The sequence below is a fragment of the Danio rerio genome, chromosome 4 (genome assembly GCF_052040795.2).
Source record: "Danio rerio strain M-AB ecotype USA chromosome 4, GRCz13ab, whole genome shotgun sequence".
Taxonomy (NCBI): domain Eukaryota; kingdom Metazoa; phylum Chordata; class Actinopteri; order Cypriniformes; family Danionidae; genus Danio; species Danio rerio.
In genome coordinates, this window is record NC_141024.2 from 51,881,952 (window position 1) to 51,909,612 (window position 27,661).

General features: G+C 37.4%; 4 protein-coding genes and 5 non-coding genes across 12 annotated transcripts in view; 2 read left to right on the forward strand and 7 right to left on the reverse strand.

The window, feature by feature from the left end:
- LOC137490940 (uncharacterized) overlaps positions 1-27,661 on the reverse strand; it is a 627,578-nt gene that overhangs the window by 405,742 nt on the left and 194,175 nt on the right. The window lies entirely within an intron of this gene.
- The window catches only part of LOC137490961 (protein NLRC3-like), a 372,316-nt gene that overhangs the window by 101,888 nt on the left and 242,767 nt on the right, over positions 1-27,661 (reverse strand). The window lies entirely within an intron of this gene.
- trnav-cac (transfer RNA valine (anticodon CAC)) lies at positions 1,261-1,333 on the reverse strand. Its single transcript has one exon. It is a non-coding gene; the product is annotated as a tRNA-Val (tRNA).
- Positions 1,438-1,510, reverse strand: trnav-aac (transfer RNA valine (anticodon AAC)). Its single transcript has one exon. It is a non-coding gene; the product is annotated as a tRNA-Val (tRNA).
- Positions 2,842-2,924, forward strand: trnal-cag (transfer RNA leucine (anticodon CAG)). The gene has a single exon. It is a non-coding gene; the product is annotated as a tRNA-Leu (tRNA).
- trnav-cac (transfer RNA valine (anticodon CAC)) lies at positions 3,965-4,037 on the reverse strand. Its single transcript has one exon. It is a non-coding gene; the product is annotated as a tRNA-Val (tRNA).
- Positions 4,142-4,214, reverse strand: trnav-aac (transfer RNA valine (anticodon AAC)). The gene has a single exon. It is a non-coding gene; the product is annotated as a tRNA-Val (tRNA).
- Positions 7,412-15,736, reverse strand: LOC137491253 (uncharacterized). Its single transcript, XM_088650774.1, has 3 exons — positions 15,683-15,736; positions 15,006-15,155; positions 7,412-10,844 (listed from the first exon to the last, which is right to left on the reverse strand). The coding sequence occupies exons 2-3, from the start codon at positions 15,088-15,090 to the stop codon at positions 10,276-10,278; spliced, it is 654 nt and encodes a 217-aa protein (XP_088506900.1). The 5' UTR covers positions 15,091-15,155; positions 15,683-15,736; the 3' UTR covers positions 7,412-10,275.
- LOC100536608 (uncharacterized) lies at positions 17,196-27,497 on the forward strand. 2 transcript variants are annotated; one of them, XM_087249109.2, is made up of 3 exons: positions 17,196-17,235; positions 17,928-18,109; positions 23,125-27,497. In XM_087249109.2, exons 2-3 carry the CDS (start codon positions 18,025-18,027, stop codon positions 24,159-24,161), a joined length of 1,122 nt encoding a protein of 373 aa, XP_087105235.1. In that variant the 5' UTR covers positions 17,196-17,235; positions 17,928-18,024; the 3' UTR covers positions 24,162-27,497. The 2 variants fall into 2 exon arrangements, with proteins under 2 accessions (XP_087105235.1, XP_087105233.1); XM_087249107.2 differs by having other exon boundaries at positions 17,960-18,109.

Sequence of the window (27,661 nt, forward strand, 5' to 3'; positions counted from 1 at the left end):
ATGAGCTGGACAGCCGGAGCTGGGCAAGCTGTGAAGCACCAGATTCCATGTCACGGTACTGCGGTGTGGCTCCCAGGAGACAGCTCCTGCCAAGCTTGCATGTCAGGATGGCCGAGCGGTCTAAGGCGCTGCGTTCAGGTCGCAGTCTCCCCTGGAGGCGTGGGTTCGAATCCTACTTCTGACAAACCGAGCCTGCGGCAGTGCGCTCAGGCTGAATTCTTTAACTCTCTGCCCCCATGTCCGAATGATACAGTAACACTGACAAAGTGTCGCATCACGCGGGCTTTAACGCAAGTGCACTGAAAGGGGATCAAAAGAATTGTCCTGGGATGGTGTTGCTTTTTAAGGTTTGCAGGGCATTTTTTTCGTCAAATCCTCGTACAACGTCAAGTCATGACATTTGACAGATCCATGCCCTTGTATCGTGGATCATCCAGTGAGCAGAGAGCCAATTGAGAATGTGCGTAAAAGCAAATCTGAATGTTTCCGCCCAGTTGCTAACAGGAGATCCTCCGCTTGTAAAGCCATCGTGATAACCACAGGAGCCTCCGGTTAGGGTGAGAGCACTGTCTTGTGGTGCCAGCGCAGAGAGACGGAAAGTCACTTTCCACAATGTTTTCATTCAATGTTCTACGCTGGTGGAATCACCTTCCCATTCCCACTCGGATTACGGATACACCGGTGTCCTTCAAACGACAGCTAACACCCATCTCTTCAGAGTACACCCGAACCCCGGTGAATATCCCTCTCTCTAAAGAAAACGAAACTCCTACTCCAGCACTAAATTCTCTGAGCACAAACAAATTACTTGGAATAAATAGCCCTTTTTCGTATGCATTGCCTCGTCTTGTTGAATACCTCCACTATTGTATGTCGCTTTGGACAAAAGTGTCCGCTAATTGTATGCTTCCGCCCAGTTTCGAACAGGAGACCTTTAGCGTGTAATGCAAACATGATAAACACTACACTACGGAAACCAATAGGCCAGTGCTGCTTCAAGTATTTATAGTCTTTTTTTATAGAGCTGTCTTGTACGGTCTGCACCGTCAAGGGCCAGCAAACGCACTGGCCACCTGCTCATGCACAACACAAATCTAAAAGAAATCAGATTCTACGCAAGTTTGCGACACCGCGAGGGGCGGTAAACACTGAGCTGAATTCAAACTTCTAGCCTCACACCGCTCTGCAGAAAGAATGTTTTCAGTGAACGTCAGTACTCAACAGAAGCCTGATTTGACAATTGTCATAAAAGCCAGAGGTTGTTTCCGCCCAGTTTCGAACTGGGGACCTTTCGCGTGTGAGGCGAACGTGATAACCACTACACTACGGAAACCTTCAGGCAGATTGAGCTGATAACCCTTTTTGATTGGGTGCCTGTCGACGATCATTGCTGGTGCGGCAGTGGATGCTATTATTTTCTCGCCAAAAGAAGAGCACTGTTTCTGCTCGGTTTCGAACCGAGGACCTTTCGCGTGTTAGGCGAACGTGATGACCACTACACTACAGAAACCCCACAAGTGCTTTCACCAGCGAAGTTAGGCCTGCAAGGATAAAACAAGGCGTATGCGTTGGTCAATCGAGCGGACAAAGCCAACTCGGCGTGACAAGCTCCCTGCAGGTATTAGGGCCAATTTACAATCCGGGCCCGACACAGCTGTACAGGTCCTTGCGAAATGTCCCCTTTCGTCACATTTGAAGCACCTGAATTCTGGGCGTTCCTTCATCACATTTTCTGAGCTCATGCATAGTCGACAGGTTTTTACCTGATTGGTGTGCATGACTCTAAAGTGCTGTGGCGCTTCCGCCGTCTCGATTTTGGTACTGTATGGTAAGGAGACCATCTCTTCCGGAAATCTGTTTTTTACAAACCTTGTTCCATCTTCTATGTTTGTGCCAGGATACAATCTTCTTTTAATTTTAGATATGGGGAAAACTCCCCATCTCTCTAGCTTGCTTAAAATTTCTTCATTTGCTAGGTAAACAGGCAGATGCTTGAACGAAACAACATAGTCTCCGTTTTGTAACCTCCGTACTTCAGATTTCACTCCTTTAATTGTCAATCCATTGTCTATTAAAATTTCGGTGTCATCTTCAGTCTCCATTGTTACTTCATACTCCCTTTGTTTGTTTGGGTCTCACCGCCAGCATTCTTCCTTCTCCAATCAGCTCCGTGACTGCTTTGGTTATATCAAATCTTCTTGCATCTTTTACATTTTCTACTTCTACAGTTACTGTTGCTTCCTTTGTGCATACTCTTCTTTGTACCTCTTGCTTATCCTTACCTTTCTCACCTCTTCGTTGGCCGGGCTCTTCATTTTATTTATCTCTTTGTCTGTTGTCAAGTCCATTTTCTTTCCCTCTCCGTCTATTATCCAGCCCATTTTCTTTATCCTTTCTTGCAAGTCCCTCCATTTCCATGTCGTTGCCGGGGAATCTGTCCATGATTAAAAATAAAACACACTACATAACCACCCTTCAGTCAGCAAAATGCTGCTGTTAGGTGGTTTTTAAAGACAAAAAGAAAACAAACAAACAAAAACACTCAAGGTCAATAAACAAAAAGGTAGACAAACAAAATGGGGAGAGCCTTTCTCTCCTTACTGCTGCCAACTCACTTCCTGTTTGCTCTATAGCCCCCTCAGGGTGGTGTGGCCGTAAGCAATGACAGCTGTCAAGTGTTGGCTATTGAAACTAGGCGCAGCCCCAGGAGGCGAGCACAGATTAGCTGCCTGCAGCGCCAATGAGCTGGACAGCCAGAGCTGGGCAAGCTGTGAAGCACCAGATTCCATGTCACGGTACTGCGGTGTGGCTCCCAGGAGACAGCTCCTGCCAAGCTTGCATGTCAGGATGGCCGAGCGGTCTAAGGCGCTGTGTTCAGGTCGCAGTCTCCCCTGGAGGCGTGGGTTCGAATCCCACTTCTGACAAACCGAGCCTGCGGCAGTGCGCTCAGGCTGAATTCTTTAACTCTCTGCCCCCATGTCCGAATGATACAGTAACACTGACAAAGTGCCGCATCACGCGGGCTTTAACGCAAGTGCACTGAAAGGGGATCAAAAGAATTGTCCTGGGATGGTGTTGCTTTTTAAGGTTTGCAGGGCATTTTTTTCGTCAAATCCTCGTACAACGTCAAGTCATGACATTTGACAGATCCATGCCCTTGTATCGTGGATCATCCAGTGAGCAGAGAGCCAATTGAGAATGTGCGTAAAACCAAATCTGAATGTTTCCGCCCAGTTGCTAACAGGAGACCCTCCGCTTGTAAAGCCATCGTGATAACCACAGGAGCCTCCGGTTAGGGTGAGAGCACTGTCTTGTGGTGCCAGCGCAGAGAGACGGAAAGTCACTTTCCACAATGTTTTCATTCAATGTTCTACGCTGGTGGAATCACCTTCCCATTCCCACTCGGATTACGGATACACCGGTGTCCTTCAAACGACAGCTAACACCCATCTCTTCAGAGTACACCCGAACCCCGGTGAATATCCCTCTCTCTAAAGAAAACGAAACTCCTACTCCAGCACTAAATTCTCTGAGCACAAACAAATTACTTGGAATAAATAGCCCTTTTTCGTATGCATTGCCTCGTCTTGTTGAATACCTCCACTATTGTATGTCGCCCAGTTTCGAACAGGAGACCTTTAGCGTGTAATGCAAACATGATAAACACTACACTACGGAAACCAATAGGCCAGTGCTGCTTCAAGTATTTATAGTCTTTTTTTATAGAGCTGTCTTGTACGGTCTGCACCGTGAAGGGCCAGCAAACGCACTGGCCACCTGCTCATGCACAACACAAAGCTAAAAGAAATCAGATTCTACGCAAGTTTGCGACACCGCGAGGGGCGGTAAACACTGAGCTGAATTCAAACTTCTAGCCTCACACCGCTCTGCAGAAAGAATGTTTTCAGTGAACGTCAGTACTCAACAGAAGCCTGATTTGACAATTGTCATAAAAGCCAGAGGTTGTTTCCCCCCAGTTTCGAACTGGGGACCTTTCGCGTGTGAGGCGAACGTGATAACCACTACACTACGGAAACCTTCAGGCAGATCGAGCTGATAACCCTTTTTGATTGGGTGCCTGTCGACGATCATTGCTGGTGCGGCAGTCGATGCTATTATTTTCTCGCCAAAAGAAGAGCACTGTTTCTGCTCGGTTTCGAACCGAGGACCTTTCGCGTGTTAGGCGAACGTGATGACCACTACACTACAGAAACCCCACAAGTGCTTTCACCAGCGAAGTTAGGCCTGCAAGGATAAAACAAGGCGTACGCGTTGGTCAATCGAGCGGACAAAGCCAACTCGGCGTGACAAGCTCCCTGCAGGTATTAGGGCCAATTTACAATCCGGGCCCAACACAGCTGTACAGGTCCTTGCGAAATGTCCCCTTTCATCACATTTGAAGCACCTGAATTCTGGGCGTTCCTTCATCACATTTTCTGAGCTCATGCATAGTCGACAGGTTTTTACCTGATTGGTGTGCATGACTCTAAAGTGCTGTGGCCCTTCTGCCGTCTTGATCACATGTTTTTGGATTTGTCAGGGAAACCAGAGCACCCAGAGGAAACCCACACGAACATGGGGAGAACATGCAAACTCCACACAGAAACACCAACTGACCCAGCTTAGGCTCGAACTAGTGACCTTCTTGCTGTAAGGCGAACATGCTACCCACTGCACCACCATGCAGCCACCATACACATTTTTTCCTAAAATGTATATATATTTTAAGTCTTAGCTCTGCAATTTAACTATTTTTGTGGCAAATATTTTTTCATTATCTTTCAAACAGTAGGCTGAAAAAAAAACTAATTTTAGAATAACAATTAAATTGCCGGCAATGTGGTGGCGCTGAGGGTAGAACGTTCGCCTCACAGTAAGAAATTTGTTGGTTCGAGCCTCAGCTAGGTCAGGTGGCATTTCTGTGTGGAGTTTGCATGTTCTCCCTGTGTTTGTGTGGGTGTCCTCTGGGTGCTCTGGTTTCCTCCACAAATCCAAAGACATTTGGTACAGGTAAATTGAGTAGGCTCAAATATATATATGTGTGTGTGTTTGGATGTTTCCCAGTGATGCATTGCAGCTAGAAGGGCATCTGTTGTGTAAAACATGGATGGTGCTGGATAAGCTCTTGGGTTATTCCATTGTAGCAACTCCAGACTAATCAAGGGACTAAGCTGAAAAGAAAATCAATGAATTTAGTCGGAATTTAAAGGTTTTTGCATCTGATTTCAATATTATTATTATTTTTTTTGGCATTATAAGCTAAGCTTATTGTGCTGTAGGTTTTTGCTTCTACATTTTACCAACAGTAAACCGGAGCATTATTGAACAAAGAAACATACAAAAGAACCCTTCCTTTTCATTGATACAACCTTTATGCAAAAATCTCCAAAAATGAGCTCTCTACACTTTTGAGCGAACTCTGTTCATATTCCTGGTGTGAAGCTGATTCTGTTAAATTGCTCCCTGTTCGCAAAGTACAGCTCTGCAATTGCAGCGAGCTGGGCCACTGCATTTTGAGAGACACCTTCTCTCTGGAACGCTCTGGTCATGGTTGCTCCACGTCTTGTCAGCTTTAAAAGCCTTTTGTAGCATGTATGACATCACAAACATTATTAGCTGAAAAACTATTTAAAACAATTAATACCTTTATGACCAAATAATTACAATGCAACCACCTATCGTAAGCCTAATGAGCACGTAAAATTATATAAGTATCAAATGCACATTTGTTTGTGTGTGTGTGTGTGAGTGAAAGACAGCATGTAGAAGTGTGTGTAAGAGAGAGAGCCAGTACATGTTTATGAGAAAGCATGTAGAAGTGTGTGTGTGAGAGGGAGGGCTTATCTTTGTGAGTGAGAGCATGTACATGTGTCTGTGAGATGTCTATGTGTTTGTGTTGGCAACATTGTATCATTTACAGTCATGCTAAAAAAGTCATTCTGAATTGAATTGAGATAGAATGTAGGTGTGTGTGAGAGAGAGCATGTACAAGAGTGAGTGTGTTAGTGAGAGTGTGTACAAGTGTGTGTGTGTGAGTGAGACTAGTTAGTTAGTGTTGTGCTGAAATTTGATATGTCCTGAAAACTTGTCAGACCAAACAGTTATTTACTTCTTGGTTTTATTTATTTAATAAATGTATATGGTATTTAAGCAAATTTTTAGGGGAACTGGATATAATTATATTTTAAATTGTTATTTTAAATAATAATAGGCCTACACACACACACACACACACACACAGTCTAAAAATTGATTATTAAGCATGTAATATACACCCAGTCTAAAGCATGTGGTTTCCAGAAGCACTTAAACTGCTCAAGGCTGGGCTAATGCTGAGGTTTCATCTTTGGGTAGAGACTCAATAATATCCATCTGCACAGTGTGACGTCACATTCGACCGGCGCGCGTGTGTGTGTGTGGCTGTTCTTTTGTGTTAGTGGGCGAGGCCACAGGTTTCAAATCTCCCGGGTTTGCGCACGCAACTACTTGTGTTACATAGATACGTCATCACGAAACACCTAATGACTCGTTATCAAGACGACTCATTTGAAGCACTATGAGTCGACTCTTTTATAGATGAATCAACAGTTTTAAACACTGTACACTTACAGATTTAAGCCTTAGCTGGATATTTCACTTCACTTAGAGCTGTTACACACTACATGAAAGGGCATTTTCAAAAACCCATAATATAGGCTCTTTAACAAAATAAATACACTATTTAAATAAAATAGAAACCAACAACAAGTGAAATAGAAGAAACTGTAGAACTATTATGGTTATAAACTATATAAATACACACACATGTGAAGGTCCATCTATTAGTCCCATGACGGAGCTAACAGCATGGGTGAAGGTTAAATGTGTGTAAACCTTTTAGCACATGTGAAAAGAAATATTTTTGTTTGTTATAATTTATTTTAATTTGTTTCTAGCTCTGAATTTTAATCTGACTCCAATTCATAATCATTTTAGAGTTAGATTCATCTAATTGAAGCTGATTACCTTATAGGTCGTGATTAGGTCTAATTTAGATTGATTAACCTAATAAATCCTTTTATTCAATTAATGTTTCATCGTTTACTCAAAGTCGCTTAGAGTCAGTATGCTGGCCAGTTTCATCTGCTCACGGACACATCTTCTCCAGTTCAGATTCTTAGCAGATAAGCTAATTTCCTTTAAGTAATAATAGGCCGCCCCATGCTTGCTCATACTTAAAGAAAGTTTGATTTAGCTCCTAGATTATATCATACCCCTAGATTATATCATCAGTGATTGTCAGAAATAAACAAGTCTCTAATGCTGTGCCCATGCTCCATCCATTGCGCCTGAATGGATGACTAATCCTGGTCGTAGACTGCGGAAACATCAGCCTCAACAATCTACTAGATTTAAATGATTTCGGGAGATATTAGAGTTGAACAAGAATTTTACATTTATTTGTCAGAAAAAGATTTTCTATTGCAGTTCACATAATTAAACAAAATAAGCCAATCAAGATTGTACAACATCAATTACTCAAAGATACATTTAAGAGTTAAAGAGGAATACCTGACCATGAAGAAATACATTGCAGCATATAAGTCCTGATGCAGAGCTCAGAGACTCACAACCTGCAATGGAGTATCCTGTCTACAGGATCACACGGACACTTCTGCACCCTTTGCCTAAATACTCAAATCATCATAAATTCAAGACAATAAAAGCTTCACTAAGACTCTTGCCTGGTCATGAGTTGATGCGAAGACCATTTTCCCTGGAGTGAAGCATCTGGCAAAGATCTTATCAAAGTCAAAATCCAAATTAACTGATATAAAGGAGATTGTAAAATATTACAGTGAAATTAAGACCACTTTACCAATCACACAGAGACATTTAAAATGACACCAAACATGAATATAAAGCCACAAGATACACCATATTAAAAACTTAAACATTCGGTGTGGAATGTGAGTGAGCTGCTCTGGTGGAGAAGGTAAAGTCCAGGGCAAAGAGGGGGGCTCAGGATGCACGATCGATACAACCTGAACAACTGGTTTTCTAGCTGATCTTCTTCTCACATTGGAAAGTTTATTGTTTTAGTGCCTGACTATTCTCACGGTCTTGTCTCGTGTGGAGTTCCATAACAGTTTGTAGATTTTAATATTATGGAGAGATATAGCCATCCCTACAATATTATGTGCATATCTGATCTTAAACTGTAGTTCCACTGTACACTGCAACGAGAACCTCAGTCAATAATATTTATGTAAAACTGAATTTTTGTTGCATCATATGATCATATTTTAAACTTTTCATAAAATCATCAAACAATGTGTACCTAAAAAGCATTTTCTAAAAAATTAAAAAAGTTCTGTCCTATTGTCACTAAGTTATTGTTACTTTTTTCCTACTGGTTATGTGGTTTATATCTAGTATATATATATATATATATATATATATATATATATATATATATATATATATATATATATATATATATATATATATATATATATATATATATATATATTGATTTGTCTATTTGCTGGCTTGCTATCAGAAAACAAACACTAAGCTAGGTTATAAATTAATAAATTCTACAATTACAAGTGATTTGTAATTTGTTCATTTATACTCCATTTTTTGTTTAATAATGTTTTTCTATGCAGACTTTATATATTGGTCTAATATTTGTATAAAGTTTGCATTTACATTTACTCATTTAGCATCTTTTATCCTGCGACCAACAACTAATGACACAAGAAGAAACAGACTCAGCCTATTAAAGGTTCAGAGCTTGTGTTTTTAAATGCTAACAAACCTTAAGCCAAGTCCAACAAGTAAACCGCACAATGTTGTTTTAAAGCTTATTTAATTTTATTTTTTTTTTAAAAATGCACTGTTGTATTCTCAAGTCAAGTTGTTAAGCTCATTAGGCGCTGTGGCTTTTGTTTTTTATTTATAATATCTTTCACTTAAATTGCTGTTTCATAAAAACATCTACTGGGAAGAGTTGTCATATTTGATATAAAGCTTTTATGGCACAAACGTGTAATTTAATTTAAAGCTTACTTGTTTTTATTTATTAAAAAGCCTAGCTTGATGTGCACTATTTTGTTTTTCTTTTGCTTATTTTATTGTCGTGATTTATAAAGTAATCGGATTTGTTATAAAAGCTTTTCTGGTAAAATAATAATAATAAAACAATAAACAACACATAAACAGTGTTTAAGTGTCTAATGCTGGCAGCATCATGTTACAAAACTATTCACAAAGACTATTTGATTTATTAAATAACTCATCTCTTATGCTTTCTTTCATGTTATGTGACAAAATGAATGAATGACTCGGATTAACTAAAAGATTCATTAATTCGCTCATGTGCACGATGTGTAGTGCGAGACAAGTTAGTTGGTTCATTTTTCGAGTCCTCTATCGAGTCGTTTGTTCACCACATGAAAGACTACAGCCAAACATATGCATTTATATGCCAATCATATGCATTTAGAGCCAGAAAAAGAATTGATCTGTTAACCTCTCGAGTCCTCGGGTTTGAATCATTCGTTCATCACGGGCCAATCATATGAGTTTAGAGCCAAAAAAAAAAAAAAAAAAGAATTGATCTATTCAACTCTCGAGTCCTCCGGTTTGAGTTATTCTGTCACGTGATGAACGAACGACTCAACAACCAGAAGACTAGAAAGGTGAACTTATTAACATGGCTCCTATCGGCTCAGACTGTGTACATTGGTTAAGATTATATGTGACTGTCATTGTAACGTAAACGCACCACTGACATTTGAAGACATGAAGAGTTGAGCTGAGCAAACAGACAACAATACCCATAGACAAAAGAGCAGGTAAACACTGAATTATTATTTTCTTCTTCTTATAATTTATTTATGACTTATTTGTCGTGTGATGAACCTTCTGGGCTAGTTGTAGATGTGTTTGGAAGCAATTCGTAACATTTTAATAATATTTTGGCAAATTGAACCAAATGAACAAAATGACTCGAAAAAAGATTTGTTCATCTTGATGAACGAGACTCAAAGATCCGAGTCAGTAAAATGATCCGAACTTCCCATCACTATTGAGTATGCGAAATTCTGTTGTACGCCACTGCGAAAAGGGACGGGATTAAACAAGATGATTAGACATGAATGGTTTCTCTCCAGTGTGGCTCATGATGTGTTGATTAAGGTGTGATGACTGGCTGAAACTCTTCCCACACTGAGTGCATGTGAATGGTTTCTTTCCAGTGTGTATCCTCATGTGTCGATTAAGGTTTGATTATTGGCTGAAACTCTTCCCACACTGAGTGCATGTGAATGGTTTCTCTTCAGTGTGGATCCTCATGTGTTGCTTAAAGTTTGATGATTGGCTGAAACTCTTCCCACACTGAGTGCATGTGAATAGTTTCTCTCCAGTGTGGATCCTCATGTGTTGATGAAGGTGTGATGAGCAGTAAAAACTCTTCCCACACTGAGTGCATGTGTATGGTTTCTCTCCAGTGTGAATCCTCATATGTTGATGAAGGTCTGATGAGCGGTTAAAACTTTTCCCACATTGAGTGCATTTGAATGGTTTCTCTCCAGTGTGGATCATCATGTGATTATAAAGGTTTGATGATTGGTTGAAACTCTTCCCACACTGAGTGCATTTGAATGGTTTCTCTCCAGTGTGGATCCTCATGTGAATCTTAAGATTGTGTTTTCTTCCAAAACTCTTTCCACACTGAGTGCAGGTGAAATGATTCTTGTCTCTCCTTTTCAAAATATCATCAGTCTGTAAAATAGTTTTTTCCTCAATTTTGACATGATGTTCCTCCTCTTTACTCTCCTCATTCTCTTCAATTAGGTCTGAAAAAAAACACTAGTTGTTATCAAGTCTTAAAAACTCTCATCAAAAGCTGAAAAGTGAAAAGACACTGGAAACATTGGCTACACACACTGTAATTTTGATGCACAGTAAATGTAAAATAAATCAAATCATACTGTGTTTGGTCCATTAACGTGTCCACATTTAAGCAGATTCAATTTAATTAATCTTTATTTATCTAGTGCTTTTACAATGTAAATTGTTTCAAAACCGTTTAACATAGAAGTTATAGTTTATGGATATGCATGAACTCTGCTGACATGGTTCCGGTAGAATATCACTCAGGTTCTTTATGTCCGCATTGCGCGTTCTACAGCAAAAATTTAATTTTTACCTAAACGCATCAGAGGATGGCAAAGAAGGGAGATTTACTCTTAAATTGATGAGGATCTAGTGCCAGTGAATGTCCAGCATCATGAACACCATTATTGTTCAGTTCCAGAACCCACAATAGTTTTTTAATACACCAGATCTGTCGGACAGTCTCTGTGAAGAGATAGAATCACTAAAAGAAGACTGCTTCGATGCTGCTTTTATTGCTGTTATAAGGTTCTAAAGGTACAGTTAAAAATTATGTACTTGAATTTACATCATTTAGAATGTAATAGGCAAATAACAGTCTGAAACAAATGTGTCAAGCGCAAGTATTTATATGCAAAACCTACTCAGAGTACCCGAGGTACAGATGGGTGTTACGGCCCTGGATTACTATATGAGGGGTGCCAAACACACCGTGTGAAATACTGCTCATCAGCACCAATCACCTATTGTGCAGTTCTGTACACTGGAGACCTCTTTGGTTACTGAAACAGCTTTGGCTATCAGTAATGAAGACATTTCTACATTAGAAATATTGCCACCACACAGTGTTGGGCAGTAGCGTCGCTGCAAGTAGTGACGCTACTAGCTTATCTACATTTCTCAGTAGTGTGGTGGTAGTGTCACTACTTTTTAAATTAAATTGCTTTTGTGTAGCAAAGCTATTATTTTAGTCAAGTAGCGTTCACACAGGCTACATTTACCGATCGCAGAACAATAAGTGACAGTACTGACATTCACGGAGCTGTGAGGCCGGTGTCTAGCCGATGAAACTAAATCCATAATGAGGCGAGAAAGACAATTTCTTTTTCTTCCTGTTTTACGGTGGTCAGGATTCTGTTTATCCAGAGTTAGGGTGCTTTCACACCTGTGAATCGATTCAGTTGTCCCGAAAAAGAGATTACAAATGTTACATTGTTGCTCTTTGCTCTTGGAGCGGTTCGCTTTCACACTGCAAAGTTTCTAAACGGACCAAAAGAGCTAAAACAAGTCACGTGCGAGTAAACTCTCCTTACATTGGTCAGAGTGTCAGGGTTTATTTTGCAGCGTCCCGCTAAGCTGTCAGGAGAGGTGGTGGTTTGGTGGTGATTAACAGGGTGCGCACGCGTGACGTGTTTGAGGAGAGATGCAGTGAGGAGAGGTGAGAAGGGTGCGCAACGATGCCTATTTGAGGACCGGGAGGGAGACGCAAGATTACCGGGAGATCATCACTCATTTGCGGGCATCCGGAGACTCGCAAAACTTCCCGCCCTATTCATAACTCTCTCTTCATATAGCCATAAGCTTATTACATATCCATAAAACACTGTGATATAACCGCGCTCGGATCGGATCGCTTTCTCACTGCAATCGAACCGCTCCAGGGTTCGTTTCAATCGAGCCGAGACCACCTCATTCAAGCAATCTCGGAGCTAACTGGGCAAACGAGATACGTTGCGAAACAAAAGTGTAGGTGTGAAAGCACCCTTAGAATGACCCAGAGTTAGAATGACCCAGGGTTAACAATTTTTTGCATATCATCAGCATGCTGTAATCCATTTCTTAATCAGCAAAAGTCATTTTTAGACTAGTTTGTTGGCCACTTGAAGTCAGTGCAATGCTAAATGTTATTGTTCCACTATAATTTTTTTCCCTCATATCGTCCCACAGCAACATCATATAGTTTAGAATACTCTACAATGTTTTATAATAATTAATTACTTTAGAGTCCATTTCATTCAGCAGATTTCAAATTAGTGCATAGTGCATTAGTAAATAATTAAACCATTATGATAAATGGAGTTAAAATGACCTTTTTGAATATAAAGTGGAAAGTTTTATTGAGATGGATTGTTGGTGATTTTATGGGTTTTGGCCAGATTGGGTAGCAAAACATGAACAAAGGAAAATGAAGACTTGTTCAAAAAGATTTAGGACCTACAACACAATATTTCAGTAAATTTAGGACTTTTTAAAGCCTGAAATTTAGATTTTGGCATTTACAACATTTTAAGACCCAGCGGAAACCCTGTTTAAAATAGTCCTGGAAATTATTATAATAATGATGTAATTCTAACTCAAATACTATCTGTGAGAACTAGCAACAACTTCTAGAAACAACTTTAAACCCATAAAGTTGATCGAAAAAAGGGGAATTGTGATCAACGTGACATATGCAAATGGAAAGTACTAAGCCAACACCCTCACTGTAATAGCAGATATCTTCTATGGCAGGGGTGTCCAAACTTTTTGGGCCGAGGGCCAGATGCAAAAAAAAAATGTTGTCCCGGGCCAAATTTTACATACATCACACAGACACGCATATATATATATATATGGATGGATGGATGGATGGATGTGTGCGTGTATGTTATTAAGAAATTATTTTATTTTGGTCGTCCAACTGTGTTTCTAGAAAGACTTAAGTTTTCAAAAAACTTGGGCAAATTACAGTTGCAACACTCATCCTTTATAAATTCTCCTTCAGTGAAGGGTTTCCTGTGCTGTGCGATTAGCTGAGCTACCTCATAACTAGCCAAACTGCAAAAAATGCTTTTCTAACTTAGATTTTTTGTTGTCTTGTTTTGAGTCCAAATATCTAAAAAATCTAAAAAAATAAAAAAAAAAGTTGTCTTGTTTTGAGAAATAAAATGCTAATATTTTCCCTAATATGCAATTTTTTCCTTAAAACAAGCAAATTAATCTGCCAATGGGGTAAGCAAAATAATCTTATGTCAAAAGGAAAAACAAGATTATTTTGCTTACCCCATTGGCAGATTATTTTAGCTAGTTTTAAGGAAAAACTCACTTAATATTGGCATATTATTTCTCAAAACAAATTAGAAAATTCTCCTTTATTTAAAATTTTTTAGATATTTGGACTTGAAACAAGACAAAAAATATAAATAAAAAAAAAACATTTTTTGCAGTGCAGTGTAGAATTTTCTTGCACTTTAATAGCACAAAAAACTGCAGTTGTTGAGCTGATAGGGCGCTGCTAATTGTTTTACTTTCTGATCTCATTCTGCACCAGTATAAGAGCTGAAGGCCTGATGCTTTGTTTCATAATGTCTTTTAATATTATATTCCTTCATTACTGCAACTTATTCCTGGCAAATTAAACAGATACATTTCCCGCTGACCTCTGTGAAGAAAAATTCTTTGCCCCAACGTGACTGAAACTTCTTGCACTGACTGTTGATTTTCCTTTTTCTTGGTGCGCCATGGCTCGCCAAAATGTGATTATCAATTATGTTTCCTTCAGTTTGGTTGGTTAGTTTTACTTCATAGCAAGAAGTAATGCCTAATTGAAGGCATGTAATAGCGACACCCGGTGGTTATTTATTGAATTACGTCTATTTTTGTATAGCGGGCCAGATTCTATTAATATTTATAAAAAGCCTCGCTGGCCGCCACAAAACTAATTGCTGGCCGCAGATGGCCCACGGGCCGTAGTTTGGACACCCCTGTTCTATGGGATTACTGTAAGTCAAATATCCTCAGCTCAGTTAAACTTTTTTATTTATTTATTGTTTTTATTTATTTTATATAGTGCCAGTGCTTAAGGACACTTTACAAACAGTAGGAGAACAAGAAAAGCAATGACCTTAAGAAGGTAAAGAAAATGGGAGACTAATAATACATAAAATGAATGACAAAAGACATGAGAAGAAGTAACGAAAGAAACTCATTCCTGTCTTTCAATGAGTGCTTATGTGAATTAAGGAGAACTAGGCAGCACACATTTAGAACTGCAAGATGGATTTAATTTAGTGTTCTTATTATTAAAATATATCTGAATGAGGATCAAATGACTGAGTTGGTCTTTGAGAATGAAAACCAACCTGTTTGTTCCTGCAGATCTTCCTGTTTGACTGTGAATGTTTCTTCAATCTTCACATCTTCACTCTCCTCTTTAATAAAGGCCATCTTTATAACAGTGTGGAGATCAGTCGCTTCAGCAGGAGTTTTTCTCTGTGTTTGGACACTTTATCCTGTTTTAAAATGAACAAAACAATAAAAATGTTCTGTTTAAAATTTATAAAACAATGAACAGAAACAAAATAACTTCCCTTCAGCACTTGCTTCAACAGTTTCTTTATATGAGAGTAATTAACAAAAAGAAATCAGGTAAGTCTGAGCAAGAAACTATAGCCAAAAATGAGCTGATGAAACCTAGTACTCTATTTCTTATATATAGTGATGTATACTTAGAATAGATTGACATCATGCTGTTTAATAAATTAAACCTTCACTAAAACTCTCATTACACACTTTACCGTTGCTACAACAAAAATAAATCAGGTAAAACGTTTCATTAAAACACGTATTACACACTTTTCTGTTACTTTATTCAAACAATAGCCCTCGATTACTGAGAATAAAATAGTACTATGTTGTATAAAGGGTTAAAATAATATTTCCAACACCAAGAACATAATTTAGCATCGTATAAACAATCCTAAAACTTTAGTACTTTAACTTTAAATCGGGTTATATCTGTAAAAGTTTTAAAGCAAACCTTTCTCCAGTTGAATCACCGCGCTGTAGCGGCGCCGCCTGATGACGTCACGTCACGCCAAAATAAAAGTCTTTTGTTTAGCTTTTTTGCCACTTTAGGCAAAGCAAACTTTATTTATAGAGCACAATTTTATACAACCGTGGTTGATCCAAAGTACTTTACAATAAAATAAACTACACAATAAAATAAAAAAACTAGTATTTAAAATACAGGAAAATGTATGTTTAAAAGTAATACTAAAATACAAATAAAAAAATAACACGAATTTGTCACTCAAAGGAAAGAAGTAAAAATAAGTCTTTAAGTTAGATTTAAAAGCATCCAATGATGTAGCAATCCCGATGTTCAGAGGGAGACTGTTCCAGAGCCATAGAGGTAAAGTTGGTTTTATAATAGCACATTCTGACTTTCCCCTTAATAATATTATTTTTTTATAAAAGTATTATTTGCAAACTCTAAAGAGTAAAATCATATTAGCAGCAAATGACTATCAAAGTACATTGTTCACAATCAAATAAACAGTGTCAATGTTGTTTTCAAGACACACTTGCATGCTCATTCCAATCTAATAGTCAAAGTAACATGGTAAACAATATAGAGACTTCTAAATGAACGAATGTGTGAATATAAAACCAACTTTACCTCTATCACAGAAAGCTCTATCACCTTTTGATTTGCAGCGAGACCGAGGGACAGACAAAAACTGGTCATCAACTGGTGATCTTAACGGTCTACAAGCTAAATAAAGTCTAATAAGTTCACTTCACTGACATAGGCTGGGGCAAAATTGTGCGCAGCTTTTAATTAAATCCATCTTGCAGCCCCGTAGTGTTGACTTAGTACTTTCCATTTGCATACGTCACGTTGATCACAATTCTCTTTTTTTCATCAACTTCTTTATGGGTTTAAACTTGTTTCTAGCAGTTGTTACTAGTTCTCAGAGATAATATCTGAGTTAGAAGTACATCAATATTATAATAACTAATTACCAGGGCTATTGTGTTTAACCAGGGTTTCCGCTGCGTCATAAAATGTCTTAAGATCCAAAATCAAACACAAAATTTAAAATCTTTAGCTAGAAATATCTAAAATACATAAAAAAATTATTTATTTATTATTGTTATATATATATATGTATATATATATATATATATATATATATATATATATATATATATATATATATATATATATATATATATATATATATTGTTATACCTTTTTCTGCTTTACACACTTAGTCTTAGTGGATTAAACAAGTTTTTTTTTAATTGTCATAAAAATGTTTAGAGTAAAAGTTTTGATCAATTCCAAATACTGAAAAAAAAAATATATATATATATATATATATATATTTGTGTGTGTGTGTGTGTGAGGTGAGAGAGAGAGGGGGAGAGGGAGAGAAAGTGGAAAACGAGGGATAAATGTAGTCAAGAAGTCATGACTGCAACAGCAAGTGGCAAAAAAGCGAAACAAAAGAAAAGACTTTTATTTTGGCGTGGTGTGACGTCATAAGTCTGCGCCGCTCTTGCGCTGGATTCAGCTGGAGAAAGGTTTGTTTTAAAGCGTTTACACTTATACACGTATATAAAGCGATTGATTAAAGTTTCAGGCTTTTTTCATCCGATGCTAAATTATGCTGTCAATGCATAATGCTGCTGTTGACAACATTATTTTAACGCTTTATACTATGTAGTATTATTTTACTTAGTAATGAGGGCTATTGTTTGAATAAACTAAAGAAACAGAAACAGTGTGTAATAGGTGTTTTAATGAAGGTTTAATTGATTAAAAAGCACAATGTCATTCCATTCTAAATTTACATCACTATATATGAGAAACGTAGTAGTTTTTATTAGCTCATTCTTTCTAGCTCAGACTAAAGTTGGTTTTATATTCACACATTCGTTCATTTATAAGTCTCTATATTGTTTACCGTGTTACTTTGAATATTCGATTTGAATCAGCATGGCAAGAATGACTTCTAAACAACATTGTTTATTGGTTTGTGAACAATGCTGTACTTTGATAGTCATTGGCTGCTAATATGATTTCACTATTTAGAGTTAAAAAATAATACTTTTATGAAATTATATTATTAAGAGAAAAGGTCTGAATGTGCGAATATAAAACCAACTTTACCCCTATGATTAGACATACCTGATTTTTTTTTTTGTAACTGTTGAAGCAAGTGTTGAAGAGAAGTTATTTTGTTTCTGTTCATTGTTTTATTTATTTTAAACAGGACATTTTTATTGTTTTGTTCATTTTAAACAGGATAAAGTGTCCAAACACAGAGAAAAACTCCTGCTGAAGCGACTGATCTCCACACTGTTATAAAGATGGCGTTTATTAAAGAGGAGAGTGAAGATGTGAAGATTAAAGAAACATTCACAGTCAAACAGGAAGATCTGCAGGAACAAACAGGTTAATTTTCATTCTCAAAAACCAACTCAGTCATATAGGGTAAAGTTGATTTTATATTCGCTCATGCGTTCATTTAGAAGTCTCTATATTGTTTACCATGTTACGTTGAATATTCGATTCAACGAATCCGATATTAGGAATTAGCATGCAAGTGTGACTTCTAAATAACATTAACACTGTTTATTTGACTGTGAACAATGCTGTACTTTGATAGTAATTGGCTGCTAATATGATTTTGCTATTTTGAGTTTGCAGATAATACTTTTATTAAGTTATATTATTAAGGCAAAAAGTCTGAATGTGTCAATATAAAACCAACTTTACCTCTATCTCAGTCATTTGATCCTCATTCAGATATATTTTAATAATAAGAACACCAAATTAAATCCATCTTGCAGCCCTGAGTGTGCTGCCTAGTTCTCCTGAATGCACATAAGCACTCATTGAAAGACAGGAATGAGTTTCTTTTGTCACTTATTCTCATGTCTTTTGTCATTATTTTATGTATTATTAGTCTCCCATTTAGTACGCCTCAGAACGCTTATGGGCGCACAAATGAGCGCTAATGCATTTGCTATAAAAACGCCTCAAAACCACTCTTGCGCCAAGCTGATACTAGCAAAGGACTATTACGCCGCACCTTGCGCTACATTGCGCTGGGTGTATGATAAGGCCCTGAGTCTTCTTTACTTTACTTTACTGTAAACATGACATCGTCTTCATTTTGTGTTATGTGGATGGCTAGTGGCCTAAACGAATCCGGTAGTCCTCGGAGAACCATCGCTATGGTTAGTCCATCACTCATTAATTCTCCAGCATTCCTTAGAGCTGTAATGTTGTTTTCTGCTCGTATCAAATAGTCTGTAACGCTCTTACTGTCACTCGTGCAGCTGAGTCAATGCTGTGTACATGTTTATTATGCGTGGTTTACTTTTGCCTGAATAATGCTCTTTCGGTATTTTTAGGGCTTTTCTCCTGTCATCGGCTGCATCGTGTCTACCAGTCATAGGCTTTTATCATTGATCAGTTCAGCATAACAATCAGTGTTCTTCCGCCTGTCCTCGGCTAGTTGCTCTGCTTCAGCATCAGTAGGCTGATGTAATATAGTTTCTTTTAGCTTCAGAGTGTGTAAATATCCTAGAAATTTCGGCTCCCATAGATCAAATTTTTCTTCTGATCCATCGAACATAAACTGCGGCGCTAGATATCCTCCCGCTCTGCTTACCATCTTTGCTTACTTTGCACCTGAATACAACGTGTTAACTTCGCTTTCTTAAAAACGATCGCTTGTCTCGCTGCCTGGGCCCATAACCTGTTGAGCTTGGAGTGCGTAGCTTAGGCACTAGACAGAACGAATCATTTTATCAGCGTCTTTTATTACTCACTTTCACATGCTCTCTCTGTACAGCATGAACACGAGACGGTAACACTTCTGCTTATCAACAGTATAACGTGGAGACTAGAGCTGCAACAACGAATCGATTAAATCGATAAAAATAGATTATTAAAAGCGTTGGCAACGAATTTCATTATCGATTCGTTTGTTTCAATTATGCAGCATTTTAACTGCCTAATAATTCATTTATGTTTTAGATATGTAAATACACACAAGTACTAGTAAAACAAGACATTTAGTTTGTAAAACACACAAGAAAGTCTAACAATCCATTCAAATATAAATTGCCGATGTGTTTATTCATATCAGATACACATTACACATAGTGAAAGTAACTATAAAGTTGAATCTAGGCTTTTCTAAGTTCACCAAACATTTACTTGCATGTATTTTTGGAGTAACTTATGAATGTACCTGCTGAATCCTGCGTGTTCTGCTTTTATGAATGAGGCAGCGGCCGCAAGTAAACATGGAGACGTCCATCTCATGTTATAAATCACGATTACTTGCACGTTTATGTGAATTGGAATATCAGGTAGTTGATGGCATGATGAGCAAGTGTGTGAATGTTATCTTTTTTGGATCATTAATTTTTCCATCTGTTGTCATGTATAGCTGCACTGCAGAAAACATTTCTTTCTTAATCATTTTGTCTCGTTTCCAGTTCATATATCTAAAAAAATATTACATCAAGACCAGACAAGAAAAATAGCATGAGAAAACGAAGTGATGCTGTTTGAGATTATATCTTATTAAGATAATTTTTTTCACCCCATTGGCAAATAATTAGCTTGTTTTAAGCAAACTATCATTAAAGTTTGAGGTTAAGTGATTTCTTATGGAATTTCATGTGTCTAGTAAGTATCTTCATTTAAAAACATTTACATATTTGGATTGAAAACAGTTTATTATTATTATTATTATTATTATTATAGGCATGAGCTTTTTTGAATAAAGGGTTGGAAAGGGCTTTTTTTATCCGATTAATCGAAAAAATAATCAACAGATTAATTGATTATTAAAATAATCATTAGTTGCAGCCCTAGACGTTAAACACGTAAACAACATGATGTCATCACTACAGTACCGTAATCCACTGAAACATAATTATGAACCCTTCAGTGATAAATATTAATACAATTAGCAAGAGTGCCAGTTAGGGATGTAACTGTATCAGAATTTCATGGTACGATAATACCTTGGTATGAATGGCACGGTACGGTATTTATTGAATAATTTACAGGAAAAACAAAACTACTTAAAACTACTAAGACTCGAAAAAAGTGCCAAAAGTGTTTATTTACCTTAGCACTGAACATATCAATGACATACAAATTAGCCATCTATCTGTAAGTTTCGAAAGAAGAACTTCAATTTTTCAATTTTAATAACAAAAAACTATTAAACCATATTAAAAAAAAATAAAGTTTCAATTTAGTATTGTTGAAAACTCATCACATTCACCATTTAATCACTCACTCACTTAGATAGAGATGGGTTTTTTAAGAAAAATTATCATATAACTATAATCTGGTAAAAGCTGGGATCTCTGGGCATGTCCCCGGCAACAGAAGAAAAAAAAAAAACCTCTCATTTGGGACTGAGGTTTCTGGGACAGAGAGATATGATTTAGCCAAGGTTGACAGCAGTGGGTATCGTTGTGCATTGTCTCTCCACCACTTGAGAGGACAAGCCATGAGTGAGATAGAGGTCTCTTTATGGTACAAGTCAATGTCTGCATCAATCTAACAAGTGTGCTGTGTTCTGCAGTCACCATGACTGTCTTTAGTCGTATTCCCCGACTTATATTTTACCATAGTCTGGCAGTGCCTGCATACTGTTTTTTTCTTTGTCTGTCACCTTTTCTCCTTTATCGTATCTTTTTAGAAAGAAACCGAATTTTTTCCACACATCCGATTTAAAACCCGCTTTAGGTTTGATCATTTCCAGCTCTTTTTCTTCCCCTCTACTAGCAACACACTCCATCTCCACGTTACTGGATCTGTAGTAACAACAGACCGGAAAGAATGATGGCCACACCTAGGCTGATGGGAATTGTAGTTCCCGCTACCTCCCGTTCGCTTAATTTTCCTAAGCAAACTTTTCTCAGAAATATAGTTTTATTGAGTCATGCGCCTACGGTAATATTGAAAACAATTACTAATGCGGTATGACGGTATTTACAATATTGTTACATCCCTAGTGCCAGTACTTTAATACAAATAATACGCGGTTATCACAGGTAATCCATAATAGACATTGGAGAAAACTCGCACCAAAGGCATGATTGTGTCCGGATCCAATATTATCGCTTAGACAAGAGAAGAGGAAAGCCAGCGCAACAGGTCAAATGTACAAATCTATACAATTCTCTGTATAGTGAAATAGTGGCTCGTGTGCTGTGCAGCCTTCACTCACCCTCGCCTCCGTCCTAGTATTGCGACATCGCGCAGTGGAGATAAATGACGTTAGTATGTAATAACCTATTCCAATATCGATTATTTTGACACCCCTAGTAACGAGTAACGATGCAGCACATAAAAAGTTTATCGAAGTAAAAGTATTAAACTTATTGAAAATATGTACTGAAGTAAAAGTTTAAGTAGGAGAAAAAAAATAATACTTCAGTAAAGTACAGATACTGCCTTTTAGTAATTAAGTACAGTAGTGAAGTAGTTCTACTCCGTTACTATACATCTTTGGAATGGTGTACATTCCAGCCTTTATGCAGATGTTGTACAGATATGTCTCATGTCTGAGAGGTAAATATTCAGCTGTTTGTTCGGCTGTTACCTCAGAACTTTTTTTTTCTGATGCGTTAGCCAGTCAGGCACAGAATGAAAAAGTATTCCCTGTCATTTTGTTGTAATTATAAATATATACAAATAAAAATAGGCCATTAACAGTGTAACTACCCGCTGGTTATTAAACAGTCCACGCTTCCAAATACTGATGTCCACCATGCGTTTCATTTATTGAACACCGTGAAGACTGCACAATCAACACAATCAAAAGGACATCAAAATAAACAAATAATACATAAAACAATGTTTAGTTTACCGTGTTGGCCTGATAACCAGCTGTAGAATAAGCAGGAGCATTAAACAGGTGCTTGCATTGAGATCTCACCATCCTGAGTGACCATACAAACTCTTGCAGGTTAAATCAATCAATGAGAATCATGTGACTTTCCACTCAAGCCAACCGGAAACAAAGAAATTAGTAACAAACATATACCAATACACATTCATATAATGAAATTCAAAACAATAAACAAAATTACAAGCTGACCAATCAGCGTCAGCTACAAACAGCTTTCAAATCTGTGTCTTATTAATATGACCAAAAATACTTTTATGAGAAACTTGGAAAACTGGACTGACACGGTTTCAATTTACTATAACTTCTATGTTAAGTGTCTTTGACAGAATTCACATTGTAAAAACACTAGATAAATGAAGATGATTGGAATCTGCTTAAGTGTGTACACGTTAATGTACCAAACAAACTATGATCTGATTTATTTTACATTTATCATGCATCAAAATTACATTGTGTGTGTGTTTTGTTGACAGTTTTTAAGACTTAATGAAAACTAACGTTTATTTATTTATTTCAGACCTAATTGAAGAGAAGGAGGGGAGTAAAGAGGAGGAACATCATGTCAAAATTGAGGAAAAAACTCATTTACAGACTGATGGTATATTGAAAAGGAGAGACAAAAATTGTTTCTTTTGCACTCAGTGTGGAAAGATTTTGGCAAGCAAAAGCAAACTTAAGATTCACATGAGCATCCACACAGGAGAGAAACCATTTGCATGCACTCAATGTGGGAAGAGTTTCAGCCTATCATCATCCCTTAATCTACACATGAGGATCCACACTGGAGAGAAACCATTCACATGCACTCAGTGTGGGAGGAGTTTCAGCCACTTATCACCTCTTAATAAACACATGAGGATCCACACTGGAGAGAAACCATTCACATGCACTCAGTGTGGGAAGAGTTTTAGCTTATCAACATCCCTTAATCTACACATGAGGATCCACACTGGAGAGAAACCATTCACATGTACTCAGTGTGGGAGGAGTTTCAGCCACTTATCACCTCTTAATAAACACATGAGGATCCACACAGGAGAGAAACCATTCACATGCACTCGGTGTGGGAAGAGTTTCAACTGCTCATCAAACCTTAGTAAACACATGATGATCCACACTGGAAAGAAACCATTCACATGCACTCAGTGTGAGAAGAGTTTTAGGATATCATCATCCCTTAATCTACACATGAGGATTCACACTGGAGAGAAACCATTCACATGCACTCAGTGTGGGAACAGTTTCAGCCAATCATCATCTCTTAATAAGCACATGAGGATCCACACTGGAGAGAAACCATTCACATGCACTCAGTGTGTGAAGAGTTTCAACCGATCAGAACACCTTAATCTACACATGAGGATCCATACCGGAGAGAAACCATTCACATGCACTGAGTGTGAGAAGAGTTTTACCTGCTCATCACACCTTAATCGACACATGAGGAAACACACTGGAGAGAAACCATACGCATGCACTCAGTGTGGGAAGATTTTCAGCCAATCATCACGCCTTAATCTACACATTGTAAGCCACAACGGAGAGAAACCATGACCTACGAAACTCTGACGGACTCTGACCTGCGAAATTGCATCACTTGACTGTGTGAGACCAATCGAAGATCAAAACATGACCTCTCTGGACCGAAATTTAAAAAAATGTACCAATCGCACACTGTTTTTAATCATCTTGTTTGTTCCCGCTCCTTTTCGCAATGCCGTACAACAGAATTTTGCAGCTTCGGTGTGGGATGAGTTTCAGCACATCCTCAGACCTTAATAAACGCATGAAGACCCACACTGGAGAGAAACCATTCACATGAACTTAATGTGGGAAGAGTTTTAACCGATCAGCAAACCTTAATGAACACATGAAGATTCACACTGGTGTGAAAGAGTATATGTGCTTTGAGTGTGAGAAGGCTTTTATTATAAAATTGAAACTGCACCAGATGTTTTACACTTGAGAGACCATACAAGTGTTCACACTGTGACGAAAGGTTTAATCAGTGAACACATCTGAATCACACAAAAGAGGATTCACACTGGAGAGAAACTGTACATCTGAAATCTGATGTGTCTACAGAATTGGACAAACAGTTGCACACATTACATGAAACACACAAAACATTTTGTCATGTAGGGATGTCCTGATACAACATTTTAACTTCCGATACGATACCGATATTGCAGCTTTCAGTATGAACCGATACCGATATATATCCGATATCAGCACAAATCATGAATACTTTACTTTTTTAATTTTATAAAATATCTTAATTGAATAAACAAAAATACATTTTTAAAGTGCAAAATGCTAATTAAAGGTCATTTCAGTTTTTTTATCATCAGCAAATAGTAGAAAAAGCTGAGAGCAGGAACATATGAAAAAAATATTGTTAATTGAACAACTGTTAAAGGTTCAGTGTCCAAAGTGTCGATTTCAAACACAGCTTTTTGATAAATTTTTGTTCCAGTTGAGCTGAAAAATATCTTTCAAACTGGGCTTCAGAAATAAGTTATTGTTAAGTTAATAAAAATGTGCAGTATGGTTAGTACAAACCATAGGTTAGTTGTTTGTATCATAAGAACATTATGGCTGTATCAATGTTCCCAAACATTATTAATTTTATAATAATATATATTTCACATATTATCTTTAAAATAAATATACATGCAGAAGCTGAATTGAAACGCACATTTTCTCCACAGCACATACAATGATATGACTTTTAAGAATAATTTTATTTATGAAAATTCATTATATTTGCATAATATATTGCACAAATTCCACCCTACTGCCCACATGGGAAAAATTAGACAATGTACAGACAGACAGAAACTGATGTGCAAAGCTGACACTGTTTATCAGAGCACTTTATCTTTCTGGGCTTTTTAACGAAGAGTTAAACATGGGAATGTCTCTAATTAAATTTTTCTTCTGCCCCAAAAGTAATATCATTCTTTCTTTTAAACTGTAATGGCCCTCAGCAAAAGTATGATTTCTTATTCTTATTTAACAGACAGTTAAAACAACAAAAATGTTTAGCATTTTACATGAAACCGTTTCCTTTTAGAGTGTTCAAGTAAAAAAATAAAATAAAGAATAATAAATCCACTATTTCACTCCTATTATCCATGTGCACCACTGACAGGTCAAATCTGCTCCCTCTCTAGTCTTGGTGCTGCTAAGAAATTGAGATGCACCGGCCACTGTTTGCTTGTAATAATGTAGAAACGCAGCTAAAGAAAGCAGAATCTGGGACATGATAGGCGATTTAGAAATCCTGGCTGAATGCATTTTTAAGTCGCAAATAGAGGACATGTCCGGGAAAAAGACAATGTATTTTCACCCTAAATAATGAGCTGGATCAGTCTACTTAGTAAAAGGCTTTTTTTTCTGCGTGTACTCTTCTCAAAGTTAAAGTCAGAGCAGGTGTCCAGCGCGTCTCTGTGGGTCTGCAGCAGCAGAGCCCGCGAGTCTGTGGCGGACACTTTTCTCACGCACACAGAACCGGGCCGCTGAGGTAAAGTCTTATGTGTGGGAAGCGCTGGTGTTGAATTATGTACATTGGATGCACCAAGACATGCCATGACAGAATTAAGGCTCGCGCGATGTGTGCTACGTCGCAATTCGGTCCCTTGTGTTGCTTAGCAGCATATACAAAACAATGTAAAGATCGCTTGGCGTGAAGTAAATAAACCAGTAGCGTTAGACATGTATGGAACCAGATTAGTCTCCAAAGAAATTCACGCAAAAGACACGATGTACACGTGTAGCCAAATTCAAATAAATGGTCAAATAAATAAATGAATGAAAAAAAAGTGTGACTGCTGCTTTCTCCGTTCGCCATGCTGGAGAGGAACAGTCTGCGCAAAAGAAGCGCAGAGTTGGTTTCATTGAATACAGCTCTCATCTGATTGGCTGAAAGGTACGAGTTACCCTGACTCTGGCAGGAAAGTCTCAAAAATACACACACACGTATCCAGGGGGAGTCGTACGTGAAAGAGGATTTGCACATTCTCATCCAGGATGAACTCGCAAGTTTTAAACATTCAAAACTTTTTGTACACTTTTACATTTGCAAATGGTGTTTTGCATTTGTGAAACGTATTTTATAAAAAATTTAATTTTATTTTGTGCTCGTGAAATTTTTTTTGTAAATATAAATAAATATTTTATGCACGTGAATTTAGTTTTATGCACGTGAATTTGGCTACGCATGTGTACATCGTGTCTTTTGCGTGAATTTCTTTTGAGACTAATCTGGTTCCATAGACATGTGTTGTTGTTGATAGCGTCAGCGTGTGCTACCATCACAATAGATTTCTATTGACTTTGCTATCAAGCAGTATTGTGATCACGTGGGCTTTGCATGCTGGCTCTGGATGTTGCTAAACAGAATTGCTGTAACGGAGTTTAGAGTGTATCGGACTGCTTTTATCTGAGATTTTTAACGCAGTCCGATATAGTTTTTTGGACTGATATCGGACGAATTTACAGATCGGGACATCTCTAATTGTGACCACAATTTTTGCTTGCATATTTTTCTGTAGTATTCAAAAGCAACTCTTATTATAAAGCACATGTTCATATATAATGAAAAGTTAAGATGTCTAGATGAGTTCAGAGCAGGTCTAACATGATTGGGTAGTTTGGCCATGTGACCATAAACATTTATTTCTTAGTACTGCCATCTGATTAGAAGGATAATGTCAGCTCAGAAATTACAGGTACATTTTCTAAGATAATTTTTAAATAGGCAATACATATTTTGCATGCATCATCATGAAAGGGTTATCTTTTCATACATATTAAAATTATATTATTAATTTTTTTTTTCTGTTGTCAAACTGCTGATAATTAAAGACGGTGGTGTAACACAGGGAATCTATGCCCCCCATAGGTCATTCCATATTTCATAATTTTTTTTTAAATATATATTGTGTGTTTATATATATATATATATATATATATATATATATATATATATATATATATATATATATATATATATGTGTGTGTGTGTGTGTGTGTGTGTGTGTGTGTGGGAT